Genomic DNA, 22,487 nt, shown 5'->3' on the forward strand with positions numbered 1-22,487 from the left:
GGGAACCAGCATAGCAGTTTCCTTTATATTAAATTGGACACATGCCCAATAGGATCCCATGTAGGGTCTCCAACTACAGCTAAGTCAGAGAATGTGACTTTTATTTGGGGCCCACTCCTTTGTCCTAGAATTAAAGACCCCTGGGCCCCTAGGCAGGCCTGATCTTCCTGACAAGCTTGGACAGTGGTGATGTCTTTCCAACAAAGCAGCGAAGACCTGTCTTTCTTCTAGGTCTGGTTCTGAATGTTGTTTCTTGCTTTTGTGATGCATACATCTGTGAGCATGAGATTATCACAGAAAGCAGAGAAATAGATGATGCCGAGGGAGATGAGAGATAGCCATGCCAGACTCCCACAGCACGGCAAGGGTGTAGAATGCCATGCCTTGGTGAAGTGTCAGGAGGGAGTGAGAGCTGCTGGTCCCTAATCAATGTCTTGTGGCCTTTGGAGGAGTTGTGCATTACAGCAGGAAGCCCTGAGCAGTCCCTAGCAATGACTGACTGTACAACCCCATATTCACATTGATTTATTTAGAAGATCAAATTCTTATTTCCAGGTTGTGCAGATCTTTGTCAGATATTAAATGTGGATACAGAAAAAAAAATCCTCAGAGACAATTTTTTTTTTTTTTTTTTTTTGACATAGAGTCTTGCACTGTTGCCCGGGCTGGAGTGAAATGGTGTAATCTCAGCTCACTGCAACCTCTGCCTCCCTGATTCAAGCAATTCTCCTGCCTCAGCCTCCCCAGTAGCTGGGATTATAGGTGCCTGCCACCACGCCAGGCTAATTTTTGTATTTTTAGTAGAGACAGGGTTTCACCATGTAGGCCAGGCTGATCTCGAACTCCTGACCTCGTGATCTGCCCCCCCGGCCTCCCAAAGTGCTGAGATTACAGGCGTGAGCCACCATGCCTGGCCCCTCACAGACAGACAATTTTTTAGTGGTAAGCGAAGGTTATAATAATAACATAGTCAAGAGACTCCAGCTTTCAAAGCAACTGACCCAAAGACTGTATTTATAGTTCAAATTGTTATATGATTGTCAACAAGTCTGGCTGGTAACAGTTGAGTTAGTTTTGCTGAAGAGCAGAAGTTCCTGTCTTTAATGACAAAAATAGTATGTTGCTTACCTCAGGATGCAAAGCTTTTAGGATGGGTCTGTGGTTCAAGGGTTTCAAGTATGTGAGACTTTTAGAAATATGAATCTTTTTCAGGCTGTGGGATATGAAGTGCCCAACAGAGGTGGGCCAAGCGCACAATGCCATTTGTTAGTTTTCAGTATCTAAATAATTATTTTAAATATAGGTTTCTCAGTAGCAACATGGAATTCCCATTGAAAGAGAAAGTTTCAGCTGATCAAATTGATATGACAAAAGTTTTGGGGCTGTCACCTCCTTACCCTCTTCCACCCTTTGTTCCAAACAGTAAAAAGCAGCAATAAAGAGATGAATGGGCAGCAGAAATTAAATTTCAGATATGACAGCAAGTGCCCACTGTATCTCTTGGGATAAGCTGAGTTGGAGAATGTGGCTGGAACTTCAGGTTGGGTGGGGGCTTCCTACTGCCTCTTTAGATCTAGACCTTTGGGTCCACCTGTGCACATTTATCCCCTATTTGCTGATTCCAGGCCTGATCTAGCCAGAGAAGGAGAGTCTGATGGGTGCTGCCTTTTACACATGGTGGTTTTACCAGATCCCAAAAGTATAGCCTGATGAATGTCAATCTCAACCTTTGTCCTAGATGCTTCTCCTTACCTGGAGCCTGGTACACCTGTGCTGAAGAAACTTGGAATTTTTCTTCCGGTAGTCCTTGCTACTGGGGTAGAATGTGCACTTTTCTACTTTATAATCCCCTGTATGTCAAAATTATTATTTTGTGAAATTTAAGAATACCATCCAGAGCAGGAACATTATAATTGCATTGAATGAAAATTAATTTGCATGCAGTTACAAATTATGAACTAGAGGTTCTTTGCTATAAGGGAATACTCCATGGCAGAGCCCTCATGCAATGGGTTTAATTCAATTTATGTTCTCAGGAGCGAGTTGGCCCCTAAGGGGATACTCACCTATATCTATTGTTCTGACCTAGTTGTATCTGTGCATTGGTATGCTACAAAAAGGGATCTCTTTGGAGCAAGAAGAACACTGAGCCTGTGAAATGCTTGGGTGAGAGAATTGGAGAAGGTTTAGAGAACTTCACACTCAGAAAAAAAACAAAAACAAAAACAAAATGCAGAGTGTGAAACTCCAAGGGCTTCTATGCATGTTATTAGAAATGTGCATGTAGCTTGGAGTCTTGAGGCTGGACCTAGACATCTCTCTGCCTTGCAGATGCTCTGCCTGAGTTTGCTGCCATCCTTTTCCTTTCTGCTTTGCTGTGGTTACATTCAGACAACAAATGGGGTCTGTGCACATTAGGGGCAGTGGGTGAGGGAGGAGGCTGTGTCTCCTGCGATAGAGCAGGCAGCGGAAACTTAGGTGAAAAAAGGAAAGAAGTCTGTATCCTTGAGCCCTGCCACACGATAGAAAATGGAGACTGGCTTGAGCTGACCGCTCCCTGTCAGACTCCTTCAGGTGTTACTGACACAATGCAGGGGTTCAGTTGCGTGGCAGGTATCAACCCAATGACCACAACCAAGGAGGATTTAGCAATGAGATTTAAGTAAGGAGAACACCAGGGATGGTTCCCAAAGTAGTGCCTCCGAGCTGGGGACTGGGTTAGGTTTTATCAACATCGTGTAATGAGGATCTGATTGACTGGATCCTGCCCTGGGTGATGCCAGAGTTCAATGCAATTGGATCCTGGATCCTGCCATGTAGTGTCCGCTTCTTAATTCAGTCCCCGCTCCTCAGTCCGAGCACTCCGGTTCCCGCTGTGGTTGCATACTGGTTCATCTGGGCATGCTCGGGTTATGTAACCTGAGGGTCCATGGCAACTGAAAAAAACTCGCAAATTTCTTACGTAAAAGTTGAACCAGATGGGCCGGGTGCGGCTAACATAGACAGCAGACACCACTCCACCTGCCCAGCCCCTCAACCTCCACATGCGGAGTCTCACTCCTCTTCTCCCTGTCTGAGCCAGGCATTGACACAGACTCAGCCTCGCCCAGCCCCACGTCACTCAGCTCCCGGGACTTTCCCCGGGCTCCTCTCGCATCCTTCACCAGCTGTCTCCAATTGCATGCCTGGCTCCTGTGTGTGGCAGAAGGACCCAGACTGTGTCCAGACCCTTTCTCTTCTCAGTCTATGCTCACATGCTAGGTAATCTTATCCAGATTCATTTGCAACCTAAAAATTCCAATTACTTCCTGACAACTTCCAAATTTCCTTCTCCAGCCAATACCTCCCCTGACCTTCATGCTCGTGTGTTCAGTTGCATTCCCTCGCAGATGTTAAACAGGCCCCTCAACTCTACTCATGCAAAAAACAAAAAAAAACCCCTCTTCATCTTTCCATGTAATTTTTCCCTCCCCTGGTGTTCTTTCCCTCAGATGCCAGGGACAACAACCCTGGCATACTTGTTTAGTCTTTCTTTCTTTTATTTTTCAGTTAGAAAACTCTCCCTTCTACCTTCCAAATGTTTCCATGATCTGGCCATGTTCCACCCCCTCCACCAGCACCTTTCTGATCCGAACCAGCTCTCCCTTCCTCCTCCCCTTGCCTCCATCCCTAATGCAGTAGCCAGAGTGATCCTTCCAAAACATCATCAGACGGTGTTACTCCTTTGCTGAGAGTGCCCAGTATCTTCCAGTCTTATTTGGAATTACTGTCTGATTTCTAAGGGAGGCCACTGCTAGGTCCTGCTGTCTGGGGGGCACATCCCTCTCTCTGCCCTCCTAGGCACTCTCTTCTCCACTTCACTGGCTCCTTTGCACCCAGCTCAGAGCCTTTGCACCTGCTGCTCCCTCACCTGCAGTGTGCTTCCCTAATGATGCTAAGAAGTCCTTCCTCTTGCACCTACAGCACGGCCCCAACCCCACCTTATTTTCCTCCAGGTCACCTGTGACATGCTGACCAGTTTGCCCCTATGGCTGTCTGCGGGTAGTGTTCCTGCACTGGAGTGTGAACCTCATGGAGGCAGGAGTTTTGTCTCCTGTGTTCACAACTCTCAGTCCAGCACCTATCTTGGGCCTGGCACTTGGCAGGTGCTCCATAAGTATTTTTTGAATGAATGAATGAATAGTCCTATAAGATTTCTGTTCAAGTTCCACTCCCAAATCGCTTGGGAATAAAAGAAACTTATGAAATGAATGACAATAATAGATGAATTGGAGTCAAGAAGTTGCAGGTTTTGTAATAATCTATTGGCTGGTTTAGTTCCCCCCACAGTGAGATTCTGAGGTTTGGTTGAGGTGGTGGTGACAGTGGCACGAGTGCTCTGATCATGGATTAATGTTCATCAGTTCCTGAGAAGTCTTCACCGCCACTAAATCTACCTCAGCTGTGCCGGGGGCTCCATCTCGGGGCAGCCTCCAGAGCTCAGCTCCCAACCTTGACTTTTCAGCAGTCTTCACATTTCCTTGGAACATATATTTGTTAGCTCCCTTTGGTCCCTTGAATGGTTCATGATTTTTCTTTGCAAGAGAAACTGACAGTGGTTTTGAAAAAAAATTTAAAGTTTTATTTTGACAGAAATATTACCTAAGTGTTGACTTACTCATGATACCTTCCCATAATTGGTGCAACATGGAACTAGGCTTCCAATATCAGTAAGAATAGAGTGATATAAATAAAATGTGATGAAGCAAATAAATTCTGATGATGTAAACTAAAGTATTTATGGTAGAATAGCGGTGTCTAGGGAAAGTGTATAGATTCATGTGTATGTTTATAGACATAGATGTTATATGTTTGTGGTATTTTTCAGGTTGTTTTAAATTTTAAATTACCTGTATTTGTCATTTAATTCCACATATGGTGTTTTGCATTTTGTCAATTAATAGGTATTATTCTAAAGATTTTCTTTTTTGGCAAAATGATTGGTCTTTTAAAAAACTGATTGTTTCCAGGAAGATACTGATAAGATGTCCATGAAATCTCAGAGGTGGGGGCTGGTGATACGGAGGGTGGGGACCTAATTCTAGAGTCTTTCCAGATGTTCCCCAGAGTCTTAGGAGCCTCTCCACCTGCAGCGGGCAGAACAGGAGCCTCCCAGACTGCACTGCTGACCTTCAGAGCAGGGCAAATCCAGGTTTTATCCACCTCACATATGAATAGCCACATATGATTTCTTTTTAATCATTGTGTTTGTGGCTGTGAATTTTGAAAAGCCTAAATTTTCTTTAAAATTTTGTTATTTTCATATTTATTTTTAATAGTATATATTTAAAATGTACAACACAATGTTTAAACACACAAAGTGACATGATTACTACAAACAAACGAGCATATCTGTCATCTCAGAGTTATCTTTGTGTGTCATGCGTGTGTGTTAAGAGCACCTAAAATCTACTTTCTTAGCAAATTTCAGTATGTAATACAATATTGGCAACTATAATTCTCATGCTGTATATTACTTCTCTAGGTGTGCCCATTCTACATAACCGCAACTTTATACCCTTTGACCAACATCTTCATTCCTCCCACGTTCATTCCTGGTAACCACGACTCTATGCTTTGTTTCTATGGGTTTGACTTTTAAAAAGTTTGACTTTACATGTAAATGAGATTGTGTAGTAGTTTTCTTTTTGTGGCTGACTTACATCACTTAGCTTATCTTCTGGGTTCATGCGTGTTGCTGCCAATGGCATAATTTCCTTCTTTTTATGGCTGAATAATATTTTATTGTATATAATGTCACATTTTCTCTATTCATTCATCTCTTTAGAAACATTTTGGCTGATTCTATATCTCGGCTTTTGTGAATAATGTAAATCTCTTTGGGATGTAATTTCATTTTCTTTGGCTTTATACCCAGAAGTGGGATTTCTGGATCATATGGTAGTTCTATTTTTAATATTTTGAGAAATCTTCATACTGTTTTCCATAATGGCTGTAGCAATTTACATTTCCACCAACAGGGCACAAGGTTTCCCTTTCCTGCACACCCTCACCAAGTCATGATTTCTTGTGTTTTTGGTAACAGCCATCCTAACAGGTATGAGGTAATAGCTCACTGTGGTTGATTTGCATTTTCCTGATGATTAGTGAAGTTGAGCACCTTTTCTTTCACCTGTTTCCCATCTTTATGTCTTCTTTGGATAACGTCTGTTCAGCTTCTTTGGCCTTTTAAAAAATGGATTTATTTGTTTTTCTGCCATTGAATTGTGTGTGTTCCTAAGAACAGAGCTTCGGGAAGTTAAGAGCCAGGCCATTTGGTGGAGAATTGCATGTTCTCTTTTATATGTTCAAGAACATGCTGTCTTGCCTGGCTGGCTAGCAGCAGAGCCGGGAGTAAAATTTGGGCTTCTGTATTACCACAGCCAAGGGCTCTTTCTCCTACTGTGGAATGCACAGAAGCAACTGACATGATTGTTTGTTCTCTGTGTTTCCTGAGACTAATGATATAAACTAAAATCTTACAAATAAGTATGTGTGTTTCTAACCTATATCATTGCTATGTTTTCTAGGAAATTGAAAAGATATGGTCCTTGCCCAATCAGCTAAATTGTGAAAGTCTTGGCAAGAATCTTTCTAGCACCTTGGAAAGCTTCAAGAACAGCTTGGAAAATGCCACTGACCAGGACTGCACATGCCAGCCGAGGCTGGAGACGGTGCAGCAGCACTTGCACATGTACGCTCTGATATTCTTTCATGCCCTCCCCAGTACTTCCATTCATAGAGAAGATGTCTAGCACTTTTAAAATGTGAATTTCAGACAGTAGTCTGTACAAATACTCTTAATGTACATATTAATATGTATTCTCCAAACATCAAAGTTTTCCATGACAATTTTTGAGTGGTAAAATGTAACAGCAGCATTTATCAGAAGGCTAACTTTATTGGTGACCAAGATATTAGATAAAAGAATGTAATCCACAATGCTTGGTGGCAAATGCCTGTAATCCCATCTAATGGGAGGCTGATGTGGGAGAATCGCTTGAGGCTACGAATTTGAGACCAACCTGGGCAACATAGCAAGACCCTGTCTCTAAAAAGTAAAAGCAACAATAACAAAACAGTTAGCAGGATTTGGTGCAGTGCATTTTTGATCCCAACCACATAGGAGGCTGAGGCAGGAGGGTTACTTGACCCCAGGAGTTTGAGGCTGCAGTGAGCAGTGATTGTGCTACTGCACTCCAGCTTGGCTGACAGATAAAAAGCCTGTCTCATAAATAACTAAATAATTTCTATATGAGCAGGCAAATATTTTTCTTCTCTTTTCTTTTTCTTTTTTTTTTTTTTTTTTGAGACAGAGACTCGCTCTGTCACCCAGGCTGAAGTGCAGTGGTGCTATCTGGGCTCACTGCAAGCTCCGCCTCCTGGGTTCACGCCATTCTCCCTCCTCAGCCTCCTGAGTGACTGGGACTACAGGTCCCACCACCCTGTCTGGCTAATTTTGTTTTTGTATTTTTAGTAGAGACGGGGTTTCACCGTGTTAGCCAGGATGGTCTCGATCTCTTGACCTCATGATCTGCCCGCTTTGGCCTCCCAAAGTGCTGGGATTACAGATGTGAGCCACTGCACCCGGTGGCAAATATTTTTCAAATTACATTCATGTTTGATCAATTTTGCATAGTGTTCTGAAAGTGTAAAGCACCAGAAGGGGAAATAAGGAACTTTGAATTCTGCAAATGACTTTTTCACAGAAAGAATTATGTTCATCTGACCCTGGCTATCCTAATTTCTCATACGTTCCATGATCTATCCTATCTATTCTTTTCACAGTTGCAAAAAACCATTTATTATGCATCTTCATTCCCCTGGTTCATCTCGCTTGGCAGGAGCTCTGAGAAAGAAATACTGGAGTGTGGGTAGTATTAATGGATATTCACATACAGATGGTGTCGGGAGACATGTGCGTCTAATTGTTGGAGGAACTTTATGGAAATGTGATCTTGTTATCCAGCCCATCTCCTGGGAGCTGAGGCAGTATTATTCATTCCAATATTGTTTCTGATGTTTTATCTTGCCTAATTTAGCTTTAATTTTCTGCTATTTTAGGTTGGCCAAAAGCCTCGAGGAAACTTGGTCATCAGGGAATCCCATCATGACTTTTCTGAGCAATTTCACAGTAACTGAGGGTAAGTATGTGGTTTTCCAAGTTTGCTTGATTAAAAATTAAATTTAGTTTCTCATGCAAATACATTATTAAAATAAAACATACAACAGAAAATTTATGCTATATGTGATACATAATCATTTAGAACTTGGCTGGTCTGATGTATTTGGCATTTATAAAGAAAGTCCTGAAATCCTAGGGTACCATATTGAAGCAGAGGAACAAAGAGAAGCTTCTGTGGTCTGGATTTTGCTCTGGCCTTGCCCCCTTGGACAAGCAATTGGTGCCTGTGTGTCTCTGTTTCCTTGGCTGTTCACTCTATCAACCCATGAAGTTTCTTGTAGCATCAACATGCCATGTCTGAAGAATTCTGGCAAATACTTAAATGACCCCTCTCGTTAAAAAAGTGAGATGAGTAGATGCATGTATACAAGTGAGTTTCCTATAGCACTTGGTCACTGCTCCCTAAGAAGCAGCTCTTTCTTTTTTTTTTTTTTTTAGTCTCACTCTGTCACCCAGGTTAGAGTGCAGTGGCGCGATCTCAGCTCACTGCAACCTCCGCCTCCTGGGTTCAAGCTGTTCTCCTGCCTCAGCCTCCTGAGTAACTGGGATTACAGGCATGTGCCACCATGCCCAGCTATTTTTTTTTTTTTTTGTATTTTTAGTAGAGACAAGGTTTCAACACTTTGGTCAGGTTGGTCTGGAACTCCTGACCTTGTGATCTGCCCACCTCGGCCTCCCAAAGTGCTGGGATTACAGGTATGAGCCACCGCACCCGGCCAGAAGAAGTTCTTTCTAAAATAAATGTTCTTGAAACATTCAGGCCTTAGAGAGAGTAGACCAGTAACCAGAAAATACCACAGAACCTGACATTTTGGTTTATTGTTATACAAATTATTTAAGTTATTCTTGGGGGAGTAAGGTATGACTTTATTTAGTGATTTATGGGTTGAATGGCATGAAAGAAACTATCCTAGCCAGGTTGTAATATCAAATTTTGTTTTTGCAGTCAATAATCTCCTCAGCCTTTATTATACAAATTTCTTATTTTCCTTACTTTGCAGATGTGAAAATAAAAGATTTGATGAAGAATATCACCAAGTTGACTGAGGAGCTTCGCTCTTCCATCCACATCTCAAATGAGACTATCCATAGCATTCTAGAAGCAAATATTTCCCACTCCAAGGTGTGGTGCTGCTTCTTGTCTGTCTGTTTTGCTCATCGGAGGAGCCTTAGCCTGAAGTTACTGGCACTGTGTTGTCCTTTCTTCCTTCTTCCCTTCCTCTCCTTTGGCTAGTGGAGTGGTTTGCTGCACGAATGATATAATTGGAGGCAGAAAGGAGACAAAAGAACAAGCAAGGAACCAAAGGGTGTCATTGTCCCATGCCAAAATCTTAGGGTTTTTAATTCCATAATATTTTCTTTATTTGGAGTTAGAACAAAGTTGGTGATTATTTATTCAGTTGATTCCCAGCCCTGACGCAAGACACCTGGGAAGAGTCTCTGCTTGGTTCAGCAGGTGTTGCAAAATTCTTAAAATACCCAAAACCAAAAACAGCTAAAAATATCTAAGAATCGACTATGACTTCCTCTGAGTGGAGAGTGACTGGGCGCAGTCTGACTGTGTGCTACCGTAGTGAATCGCTGTGAAAGCAAATGAGCAATGGCAGGCAGTGTCATCTCCAAGCTGAAAAATGTGATAAAACAATCAAAGAGCTATTGCAACAAACCAAGGAATAAGTAACATCCGGGCTACATGGCGTATGGTTTATCTGTGGAAAAGGGGAACAGGGACATTTCATGTTGTCCACAGCAGATATCACCTGGATCCTTAGCAGGAGATTTTCTGAGACAGCTTTCAGCACTTGTAGTTGGGGTTTTACCTTCCTGTACAGAGAACCTTCCAGAAGTAGTAACCGTGGAGCTGATTCATAAGTGAACATTGCAATTGACCATCAACTGGGCCCCAACACACATTTAATTTCATGTCAGTTCTGGTTAATTGGGGCTTATTGCAAGCTTGACGGGTAGACTAATGAAGAATTAATCTAAATTAAAAAGAGATCAGAAGCTGGGAAACCAAAATTCAAATGACAATGTCACCAAGTTACTTATAATAAGGCACTTAGTATTTATCTTCAAGGAGAAAATGTCGAATTCAGCTTATTAAACATGCGAGAGCCAAGGAAAGCTGGGGGCAGTGCTGAAATTGTCTCTTCCCTACCTCGCATGATGCCTTGTAGAGAAACAATGAAGATTTTTGGTTTAAAATCTTTAGTTATTGAAACGAGTAACTGGGGAAAGAAACAGTGGCTGGAGTAATTGGAGTAGCTACCTGGGAATGTTTTAAGACCAGGGTCAGATTAGCTAACTTTTGGGGTCCCTTTCAAATTCAGTTTTATGATACTTTTTGGGTTTGGGCTCAACTATTTTTGATGACCACTGCCTGATGAAACAAGTGGCCACTGGGTGTCACTGCTGTTCTATTAAGGGAGGGCTGTGCACAGAGAAGGCGCCTGTGATAATGTGGTATTGTGTTGTGTCGATGGTTTTGCAGTGCTTTTCTTGCATTCTGTGTATCTTTCTCTACCTCCTTGTCAGTATGAATCATTAAGACCGCCTAAACAGCTGGACAGTTAAGTAATTGGGAGGAGTATTTAAAAAGCTGCATTCTTGCATTTCAAATAAGTAATGAGATTATTTGCTTTGACGGTTAAGTATATCCATAAATTCACGTGTATCTACAGATCCTAAGCAAGGAATTCATGTTAGGTTAGGAGGTGACACTTTGGATATTTGTTTTTTCTAGATTGTCAGGTTTTCAGTAGCACCATATTATTTCTAGCATCCTTTTCTTGTCTTTCTTCCTGGGCTTCTCTACCATAGCTTTAGTCAGTTTGCAAATAATCACATCAGATTCTTAGTCCAGGCTGTTGGTGGCCTGCAGGGAATACTTTGCTGTGGTGTTAAAGCCCTGGCAAAATTGCAGAAACCTTCATTCATTCATTTCTTCCTTTATTCACTTAGGATGTTTCTGCATGACAGGAATGGTCCCAAAAATTTGGGCTCAAAGTCTGTGCTCCAAGGGAGCCAATGATCTATGGGGGATGACACAGTAAATATGCAAACAAATGAAGACTGGTGTTAAGAGACCAGAAAGTTCTATCATGCAAATAGAACACAACAATGAGGACAGGTGGTCCCTGGAAGCCTCCCTGAATCAGTGAAGATGGACGTCAGACTGGAATGATGATGAGCATATAATGAGTTATGTGAGAGTCACAGAGCTAGGGACATTCCTATCAAAAGACCAGAGGCAGGAGTGAGCAGAAGGAGGGAAAGGCAGCAGATGAATGGATACCATCTCATTTTTGTTTCCTGCCCTCTTCCCTGGCTGCAGAGAACCTGCCATGGGCACCCACCTATGGGAATTTCCTTTTTCTTGCAGAGCTCCATTCTCTAATGTCAGCATCACCCAATTAAAACCACAAATCACAGGGGTTTGCTGGACACTGGAGCCCATCTAGCCCAGCCTTCTGTCCTGGGCTTGGATCCTGTCCACCTGCCCTGTGAAGCACCCATCCACTTCATGCCGTGTTCCCATGTTTCAGGCACACATTTGAATCAACAATGACTTCCTTCCTTGTGTAGGGCTAAATTTTTATTATTTTAAAATTAACAATGAGGTCAAAGTGTCAGGACCCATATAGATTGAGACAGCAATCAAGTCGGCCTTCTGCCCCTTTATTTTCTGTGCTAAACAATTGGGCAGTGTTCAGAGGACTTTTGCTTGGAAGAGGAATACTTTTTCACAATCCTCAGTGGATTTGTCCTCCCCGCCCCACAAATGTTAAGGAGGAAGGGAGAGGGCTTCCCCTGAAAGTTCTGATCTCTTCTGGGAGGCTCCTTCAAATGGAATGGTATTCTGAATCTGTTTTTCTGTTTCTTTTGAGCAGAAATGATTGAGTTTAGTGAATCTGGTCAAATTTCCTTATCTCACTTGGGGCCGGTCCTGGGGGCTGGTTCTGTTGGTTGCGTCATTAACAGAGCTGCTGGGCACAATTTATGGAGAGGGAGAGATTCCTCTTAGGAGTTTGGAAACATTACACATTGCCTTTGTTTTAATACATGAAGTTTTGGCCGGGCGCGGTGGCTCAAGCCTGTAATCCCAGCACTTTGGGAGGCCGAGACGGGCGGATCACGAGGTCAGGAGATCGAGAGACGATCCCGGCTAACACGGTGAAACCCCGTCTCTACTAAAAAATACAAAAAAATAGCCGGGCGAGGTGGCGGCGCCTGTGGTCCCAGCTACTTGGGAGGCTGAGGCAGGAGAATGGCGTAAACCCGGGAGGCGGAGCTTGCAGTGAACTGAGATCCGGCCACTGCACTCCAGCCTGGGCGACAGAGCGAGACTCCGTCTCAAAAAAAAAAAAAAAAAAAAAAAAAAAAAAAAAAAAAAAAAAAATACATGAAGTTTGTTTCCTGAAAAGCTTCAACAGATAGTTCTTGGTGAAACTCATTTCAGAGCAGACACTGGTCAAAATCTGCTTATTCTGGTTTTTTTTTTTTTTTTTTTTTTTTCTCTCCTCTCTCTGAAGATAAAAAGTAATTAATGTGTGACTAGAGTTACGGGTTTCTGGGATCACGAGAAGTTTGGCCTGAAGGTTCCTGGAAGACACCATCTGTTGTGTGCAGCGTCTCATTCTAGAGAGTCCTTCCTACGCCCTGGACTGCTTGTCTGGCTCTGTCACCACATCATGACGCTGGGGTTTATGGTCCTTGTAATCCAGGGTTCCCAGAATGAAATGCACACACCCATCCACCACCATCTCGTTCTCTGGTGCTCTTAGAGTAGGGCTTTTCTCTTCTTTGATTTGTTGTTCTACCAGAGTATTCTCAGTAAATATGGTGGGTTCTCATTAAACATTCACTAAAATGAAGTGAAATTCCAGCTACTCTCCTTCCATTAACTCAGCTAGCGTTTCTTAGGTTTATGAAAGCCACATTACCTTATTTGCTCATTAAGAATCCTGAGAAATGAATATTGTGCTAAGGGCATTTGTGTCTCATTTAACTCCCTCTGAGCAGGGCATTTCTCTTCTTTCACAGATGCATGTGGTGTGGTGGAAGTCACAGCTGGGAGAGGGCCTGAAATCAAACCCAGGTCTTTGAACTTGAACTGTGTTATTCTTCCATCACATGATGTTATTGCTTCAATTTATTATAAATTAATGGTTCTAAGAAAATTACTGCTTGCCGATGCGTTTCCTCTTCTCCTACTTGCACTTATGTAAATATTTTTAAAACTTAATTCCCCAATTGGCATTGATCTTTGCAAAAATACTTCTTGCTAGTTTTGGCACAGTATTTTTTCGTTTTTATTTTTAAAAAGTAAACTTTTATCTTAGGCTTAGGGGTGCATGTGCAGGTTTGTTATACAGGTAAACTCGTGTCAGGGGGTTTGTAGTACAGATTATTTCATCACCCAGGTATTAAGCCTAGTATCCAATAATTATTTTTTCTGATTCTCTCCCTCCTTCCAACCTCCATCCTCAAGTAGGCCCCAGTGTGCTTTGTTCCCCTCTTTGTATCCATGTGTTCTCATTATTTAGCTCCAACTTATAAGTGAGAATTTGCAGTATTTGATTTTCTGTTCCTGTGTTAGTTTGCTGAGGATAATGGCCTCTAGCTCCATCCATGTCCCTCCAAAGGACATAACCTTGTTCTTTATATGGCTGCATAGTATTCCATGGTGTATATATACCACATTTTCTTTATCCAGTTTGCGCTTGATGGACATTTAGGTTGGTTTCGTGTCTTTGCTATTGTGAATAGTGTTGCAGTGAACATACATATGCAGGTATCTTTATGGTAGAGTGATTTATATTCCTTTGGGTATACACCCAGTAATGGGTCAAATGGTAGTTCTCTTTTTAGTTCTTTGAGGAATCGCCTCACTGGTTTCCACAATGGTTGAACTAATTTACATTCTCACCAGGAGTGTATAAATATTCCCTTTTCTCTGCAACCTCGCCAGAATCGGTTACTTTTTTGACTTTTTATAATAATCATTCTAATTGATGTGAGATGGTATCTCACTGTGGTTTTGATTTGCATGTCTCTAATGATCAGTATTATTGAGATTTTTTTCATATGCTTGTTGGCTGCATGTATGTTTTCTTCTGAAAAATATCTGTTCATGTCCTTTGCCCACTTTTTAATGAGGCTTTTTTTCTTGTAAAATTTTTTAAGTTCTTTATAGATTCTGGGTATTACACCTTTGTCAGATGCATAGTTTGCAAAACCTCCCATTCTGTAGATTGTCTGTTTACTCTATTGATAGTTTCTTTTGCTGTGCATAAGCTCTTTAGTTTAATTAGGTCCCATTTTTCAATTTTTGCTTTTCTTGAGATTGCTTCTGGCATCTTCATCATGAACTCTTCGCCCATTCCTATGTCCAGAATAGTATTACCTAGGTTGTCTTCCACGGTTTTTATAGTTTTGGGTTTTACATTTAAATCTTTAACCCATCTTGAGTTGATTTTTGTATAGCATAAGGAAGGAGTCCAATTTCAATCTTCTGCACATGGCTGGCCAGTCATCTCAGCACCATTTATCGAAGAGGGAATCCTTTCTCCATTGCTTGTTTTTGTCAGGTGTGTTAAAGATCAGATAGTTACAGTTGTACAGCCTTATTTCTGGACTCTCTATTTTCTGTTAGTTACATTGGTCTATGTGTCTGTTTTTTTGTTTTTTTTGTTTTTTTTTAAATAACCAATACCATGCTGTTTTGGTTAATTGGATATTCTTTCAAGGTGTTTTTTAATATCAAATTCTGATACTTTAATTTGCAAGTATCATTTTTTCTCTCAACTTCATCATTCACCAAAAGATGAGAGTATCTTATATTTTCATCCAAGTGGTTAGTGCAGAAAGATTACCATGGCGTAGGAAGGTATCACCTAACACCTATTTATTTGTTTGGGCTCTTAAATCAGTTGCAACAGGTCTGTCTGGGGTGTCTTGGTAAGTTATTAGCCTAATAATTTCATCGTTAAAGGAAAATGACTTTATATTGACATGGCTCGTTGATCATGACTGTATCGACATGGTTTTCAGTAATTTTCTTTTTCTTCAAGGGCTTACACATAATCTTTTTGATAATCCATGATCAGAATTCTTCCAGAATTGACGTTATCATCTATTAGTAATTTCTAAAGTCTACTTTACAAAATAAAACCTGGATAGTTTTTATTTCCATCATGACTTCTTAAAAACTGTAGGTAGTAGAAATGTCACTCTTTCTGAAGGCATGAAGAGGAAACAGGGAGAGAGGGAACTGGAAATGGAGACAGTTTTGGTGGAGAGGGTGGCCGGACAGCAGTCGTGGCCTCACTGAAGAACTACAGCCAGGCTGAATGGTAGTTCTTTATTTATTTATTTATTTATTTATTTGAGATGGAGTCTCGCCCTGTCTCCCAGGCTGGAGTGCAGTGGCGCGATCTCGGCTCACTGCAAGCTCCGCCTCCCGGATTTACGCCATTCTCCTGCCTCAGCCTCCCGAGTAGCTGGGACTACAGGCGCCCGCTACCGCGCCCGGCTAATTTTTTGTATTTTTAGTAGACACAGGGTTTCACCGTGGTCTCGATCTCCTGACCTTGTGATCCGCCCACCTCAGCCTCCCGAAGTGCTGGGATTACAGGCCTGAGCCACCGCGCCCGGCTGAATGGTAGTTCTGCTTTAAGTTCTTTGAGAAATCCCCACACTGCTTTCCACAGTGGCTGAACTAATTTACATTCCTACCAACAGTGTATAAATGTTCCCTTTTATTACAATCTCACAAACATCTTTTATTTTTTGACTTTTTAATAATAGCCTTTCTGACTGGTGTGAGATAGGATCTCCTTGTCGTTTTGACTTGCATTTCTCTAATGATCAGCGATGGAACAACAGACATGAGGGACTACTAGAGGGGCACTACTAGATGGGGAGGATGGAAGGGGGAAAACGGGTTGAAAAACCACCTATTGGGCACAATGCTCACTACCTGGGTGATGTGATGGTTCACACACCAAACCTCAGCAACACACAACTTACACATGTAACAAACCTGCAAGTACCCCATAAACCTAAAATAAAAATTGAGAAAACAAGGAACTGCAGCCAGATGATGCCTGCCTCACTGGGCAAGGACACCATTGGCACCTAGAGGCCAGCTGCCAGGGTGTTTATCCACAGAGCTTTTAGGCATCCTGTTTTACCCTTCCAGTGTGAAGATGGTTCTCTTTAGGAATATGAAAACCCAGAAGGAATTAATTAGTTCTCTTAAGTGTAGTCATCATCCTTAACAATAAACCCACTTAATTCTTATTCATCTTTTCCCTTTAATATCCTGTAAGTCAAAACTGTGCTTTTGCTAGTAGTGACTGATAGGCTTCTTAGTAGTAATGTCATTTTTGAGCACTTATATAACACTACCCCTGAGCTGAATGCTTTACATCTCATTTAATTCTCCTAACAACCCTTTGGAGTCCTTTGTCTTTTATTGTCATCCCTAGTAGTATAGACAAAGAAACTGAAGCTTGTAGACGTTAAGCAGCTTTTAGGAAGTCAGATAGTAAGAGCTGGAGTCAGGATCCACCACCTTGCCACAGTGTGGCTTCAGTCCTTCTGGACAGGTTCTCGCAGCCTTCTCCTGCCCTCCGATGCTCATCTCTTGTACTTGCCTCATTATCCCGTGAGCAGCTCTGAGCTCGAATGGGTCTCCAATGGCAGAGAGCCACACTGCTCCTCTCTGAAGTGCGTACGGTCTATTTTTAAATACCTGCCCTCCTTTCATTTTCTTGTCTTACAAATTCTAACTTGGCAGAATCTCTCTCCCCATCATCTCCAGTTCCCTCAAATCACTGTCTGTGTTTCCTTTCTGGTCACAGCTGGGCTGAGGGCAGCCTTTCCTCCCATGCTTTCCCAACCGCTGAGTCTACAATGAGCAGCTGGGCAACACGGAGGCCATCTCTGGTGCTCTCCTCTGAATGCAATTTGGGTTTCGGCAGATGTCCAATAAACAAAGCTCTTGCTAAAAATGCAAATGCCTCTCCTAAGGATCTTTGTCATTTTTAAACCACATAAATACCCAGATAATTATCTAAGTGGCCAAGTGTGTATGAGCCAGGCTCGCAGGGCAGAGAGGCATTGCCCTGGATCCTCAGCCCCCTTCCAGCTTTCCAAGCCAAACACGGACACATAGGAAAATCAGCAGGAACCTGGCATTCTGTTTCTGATAATTTGCAGCATTAGCCTATGCAAAGCCTGAGATAAAAGGTGCCTGTTTTGCTTTGAATAGAAATCACACAAGATGTTTTCAATCAAGCACAACTCAGTGTTGTCTTTGTTTTTCTAAACTTCCTCCCCTCCTACCTACTCTCAAACAGGAACAATGAACACAATACAATCTTTAAAAGATAAATAGTAATGTTTGGAAAACCACAGGAAAGGAGAGGGAGCAAATGTGCTGCTGGGGTTGTTGCTTCTGTACATTGTGACTGCGGAGCTTCCACATGACAGGGCGTGGGATCCTCTCTGTTTGGTAAAAAGAGATGTAAACAATTTCAGGACAAATATTTTTTGTCCTGGGACTACACTCTAAAAAATGTATTAAATATGATCTTGCATGGGGACCACTGTGTGACATGCTAGAAAGTAATTAAGACAAATCTTCTATGGCAAATGCAGAAAGGACTCTTATTAGGCCAGCTTGGGTTGCTGCTCATGAAAAGCCAGGGCGAGTCCCCTGAGTTGGGAGTTTGGATGAGGCCCATTTTCAGGGATGGTTTTATGCATAAGCCTATTTTGTGGGATTGATCAAAGAGAGGCTCCTCTTGTGAAAGCAAAGGGTAGATGCCTATATTCTGCTCCCAACCTCCTCCTGAGAGCTTCCCCTTTGTCCAGAGACAGCGTGATTGAAAACAGTGGCATTAAGGAAAATTTCACCAGTGTGTGTTTGCACAATGCAAGTCCTATGTGAAAAAATGTCTTCTTGGTAAATTAGCGATGAAAATACTTAATATTTTTTCTTAAAGACTCAAAATGCACACTAGCATAGTAGAGTATCAGAGCCATTCGTGATGATTAATTTTGTATGTCAACTTGGTTAAGCTGCAGTACTCAGATATTTGCTCACACATTATTCTAAATGTCCCTGTGCAGGTATTTTTTAGATGACAGTAACAGTTAAATCAGTAGACGTTGAGTAAAGATTACTCTCCATAATATGAGTCAGCCTTATCCAATCAGTTGAAGGCAAAAAGAAAAGAACAAAGTCCCCCAAGGAAGAGTAATTTCCGTCTCCAGGCAGTCTGTAGACGTGAGCTGCAATGTCAGCTCCTTCCTGGGTCCCCAGCCCGCTGGCCTACCCTGCAGATTTCAGGTTTGCCAGCTCCCACATTTGCATAAGCCAATTCCTTAAAGTAAATCTCTCTCCGTGTATATATGTTATGTGTCACTTAATGACTAGGTTCATTCTGAGAAATGCATCGTTAGGCGATTTCACCATTCTGTGAACATTACATAGAGGGTACTTACACAAACCTAGCTGGTACAGCCATTACACACCTAGGCTGTATGATATGGCCTGTTGCTCCTAGTCTGCAAACCTAAACACATCTACCCTTTGCTTTCGCAAGAGGAACCTCTCCTTGATCAATCCCACAAAATAGGCTTTTGCATAAAACCATCCCTGAAAATGGGCCTCATCCAAACTCCCAACTCAGGGGAATCGCCCTGGCTTTTCATGAGCAGCAACCCAAGCTGGCTCAATAAGAGTCCTTTCTGCATTTGCTGTAGAAGATTTGTCTTAATTACTTTCTAGCATGTCACTCTAGAGTACAGCAGGTTACTCTAGTGAATGCTGTAGGCAATTGTCACACCGTGGTATTTGTATATCAAAACATAGAAAACACAAGAACATATTTTACGATACCTGTTCTAAACATAGAAAAGGTACTGAAAAATATGGTATAAAAGATTAAAAAATGGTATGCCTGTATGGGGTACTTGGCAGGAATAAAGCTACAGGACTGGAAGTTGCTCTGGGTGAGTCAGTCAGTGAGCGGCAAGTGAATGTGAAGGCCTAGGACATGCCTGTACACCACTGTAGACTCAATAAATACTGTGTGTTTCTAAATTTATATATAAAAAAAATTTCTTTCTTCAATCATAGATTAACCTTAGGTTACTGTAACATTTTTTACTTTATACATTTTATTTTACTTTTTTTTCTAAGACGGAGTCTTGGTCTGTTGCCCAGGCTGAAGTGCAGTGGCGTGATCTTGGCTCACTGCAACCTCCACCTCCTCAGTTCAAGCATTACCCTGCCTCAGCCTCCCGAGCAGCTGGGATTACACGTGCATGCTACCACACCTGACTAATTTTTTTTTTGTATTTTAAGTAGAGACAGGGTTTCACCATGTTGACCAGACTGGTCTCAAACTCCTGACCTGAGGCAATCTGCCTGCCTTGGCCTCCTAAAATGCTGGGATTATAGGTGTAAGCCACTGCACCCGGCCGAAACTTTAAAATTTTAAAAAACCTTTGGACTCTTCAGTGATAACACTTACATTAAAACACAAATACATTGCACAGCTGTACAACTGTTTTCCTTTATGTCCTTATTCTATAAGCTTTTTCTATTTTGAGGTTTTTTTACTTTTAACTTTTAAAACTGTATTGTTAAAAATTAAGACACAAACACACAGTCTAGCATAGGCCTACATGAGGTCAAGATCATGAATACCACTGTCTTCCACCTCCACATCTTGTCCCACTGGGAGGTTTTCAGGGACAATAACATGCATGGAGCTGTCGTCTCCTGTGACAACAATGCCTTCTTCTGGACACCTCCTGAGGGACTTGCCTGTGGCTGTTTTCAGTTAACTTTTTTTTAATAACTAGAAAGAGTATACTCTAAAATAACGAGAATATAGTGCAGTTAGTACATAAACAAGTAATACAGTCATTTATTATCCTTGTCACTATTATGTACTGTACATAATTACATGTGTGATACTTTTATTATGAATGTCAGTGCGGCAGGTTTGTTTACGCCGGCACTGCCACAAACACTTGAATAATACACTGGGCTACAACATTACAATGGCTGATGTCACTAGAAGATAGCAATTTTTTCATCTCCATTATAATCTTATGGGACTACCACCATATATGCAGTTTGTCATTATGTACCAGATAATGAATGATATTTTGGTCAACAATGGACCCCATATAGGATGGTCATCCCTTAAGATTATAGTACTGTATTTTTACTGTACCTTTTCTATGTTTAGATATGTTCAGCCACACAAATACCACTGTGGAACAATTGCCTACAGGATTCAGTACAGTGACACACTGTACAGGTTTGTAGTTTAGGAGCAATAGACCATACCCTATAGCCTAGGTATGTAGTAGGCTGTATCTTCTAGGATGCTGTAAGTGCACGCTATGATGTTCACACAATTAAAAAATTACCCAGTGGTGCATTTCCCAGATGTATCCTTGTCATCATGAGACACATGATTGCATACACACACACACACACACATGCATACACATTCTCTTGGTTCTGTTTCTCTGGAGGACCCTGACTACTACACCATTATCTATCTCTTAATGTATTTTGGGGACATTTTATGGCATCTATTGAGTTCTCCGTGCTCTTATTCAGTGCGCATGGTTCCTATTCACATGGGTTCATGCACTTCGGCCTCAGTTGGTCTGAATGCTTCACAGCAATTATGCCCATCAGGAGCAAAAATGTGGAGCAGGAAGTATGGTTTTTGTTTTATTTTTCTTTGTAATTTGGTATCTCACAAATGCCCTTAACTGAAAAGTATGCCCAAATGAAGAGGTATGTCAAAGGCTTTAATTGCGATGCATGATAGTAATAAACCAGAGACTAATATAAGTTGTCCTCAGTGCCTCCTTCTGAGTTTACTTGCTTTTAAAATACATATAACAAGCTTGGCAATCCTGTTTTTCAATCTAAAAATGAAGGAGGCAAAAAATATCAGCTTCACACTGATGACAGTGGAAAGTGGAAGCTGATAAACTGAAAGCCCAGGGTAAGACTTAATATCAGACAAACAAGACACAGATGCTAACTACGAGGCTGGCGACGGAGGGTCGGGGGCTTGGTGAGCATTCGAGTGAGCCTCGTGGAGAGCAGAGGGACAGAGTTTCAGAAGGGTGATCCAAAGACCCCAAGCGAGGGCAAATTTTATAAGAAGTCAGAGAATGATGTGGACACTTCAGAAACATTTCCATCAAAATGTTGAGAATTGAACCACAGTTTGGGCTCCCCGCATCTGCAGGTCAGTCCCTGGAGCCGGGAAACCCAATCTTGGGTGACTCCATGCTGATGAAGCTCCAGCCTGAGGTGGTGAAGCACACGATGTCATAGGTATCCTCACTTCTGATCTCTGTGCTTTGAAACAGGTTCTCTTCAGTGCCCTCACCGTAGCTCTGTCTGGAAAGTGTGATCATGAAATCCTTCGTCTCCTGCTGACATTTCCCAAAGGGGAAAAATCTCGGATCGCGACGCAGGAACTCTGTGGCCTGCCGGCGTCAAAAGTATATCCTCTGATTGTGTTGCTGAGTCAAAACCTGGATGTGCGAGCTTTCATTTACAAGGTATGGGGAGCATGCTGGCTCGGGGCGGTCCTCTGCAGGAGTCTGCTGTGGTGGCTGCAGATAAGTAGGGTAGTCCTGGGGGTGCTGCAGTGGGAGAGGAGCACCCGGCCACTCTGCAGTGGCCTCCACTAGCCTCTAGTGTCACCTGTTTGCTGACTCCAGAGTGGGGCTCAAGAAGACTTTGTTGTAATAAAGGGATGTTCAGGAGACCCTTCAGGGGGCCCTTGGAGACAGGTGTCAGGGCATTGGGACAGAGTTGTTGGTGGTCTCCATGCTCCACCATGGAAGGACCCACTGCAAAAACGCACCACTGCTTCCTAATGCCAGGGGTTCTCTCCTCTGTAAGGGCCACCTTCCTGGAGCATGTTTGAGGAGGCTGGGATTGCGCATGGTCCACTCCTGAGCCGCCCAAGTTAGGTGCTGCTTCCCGCACCATGGCTCTGTCAGTCAGCGGGAAGCATCCAGCTCTGCCAGGGCCCGCCCTGGAGAGAATGTGGAGGGGTTGGCAGCACAGGAAGCCCAATCCCCTGTGTGTGCCGGCTCTGTACTTGCCCTGTGATCCTCTGACAAGCAGCAGTGTGAGGGCAGGGAGGGGCTGGAGGAGGCCAAAGACGATGATGTCGGCAGGAGAGAGTGGAGA

At 42.4% G+C, this 22,487-nt stretch overlaps 1 protein-coding gene across 4 annotated transcripts in view; it reads left to right on the forward strand.

The window, feature by feature from the left end:
- LOC105492357 (ATP binding cassette subfamily A member 13) overlaps positions 1–22,487 on the forward strand; it is a 454,445-nt gene that overhangs the window by 72,265 nt on the left and 359,693 nt on the right. For all 4 annotated transcript variants that reach the window (XM_011759379.3, XM_024796198.2, XM_024796197.2 and 1 more), the window contains exons 16-19: positions 6,570–6,733; positions 8,104–8,183; positions 9,226–9,347; positions 21,653–21,847. In XM_011759379.3, the coding sequence (XP_011757681.2) occupies positions 6,570–6,733; positions 8,104–8,183; positions 9,226–9,347; positions 21,653–21,847 (561 nt within the window). The remainder of the gene's footprint in view (positions 1–6,569; positions 6,734–8,103; positions 8,184–9,225; positions 9,348–21,652; positions 21,848–22,487) is intronic.

This window comes from Macaca nemestrina, chromosome 4 (genome assembly GCF_043159975.1).
Source record: "Macaca nemestrina isolate mMacNem1 chromosome 4, mMacNem.hap1, whole genome shotgun sequence".
Taxonomy (NCBI): Eukaryota; Metazoa; Chordata; class Mammalia; order Primates; family Cercopithecidae; genus Macaca; species Macaca nemestrina.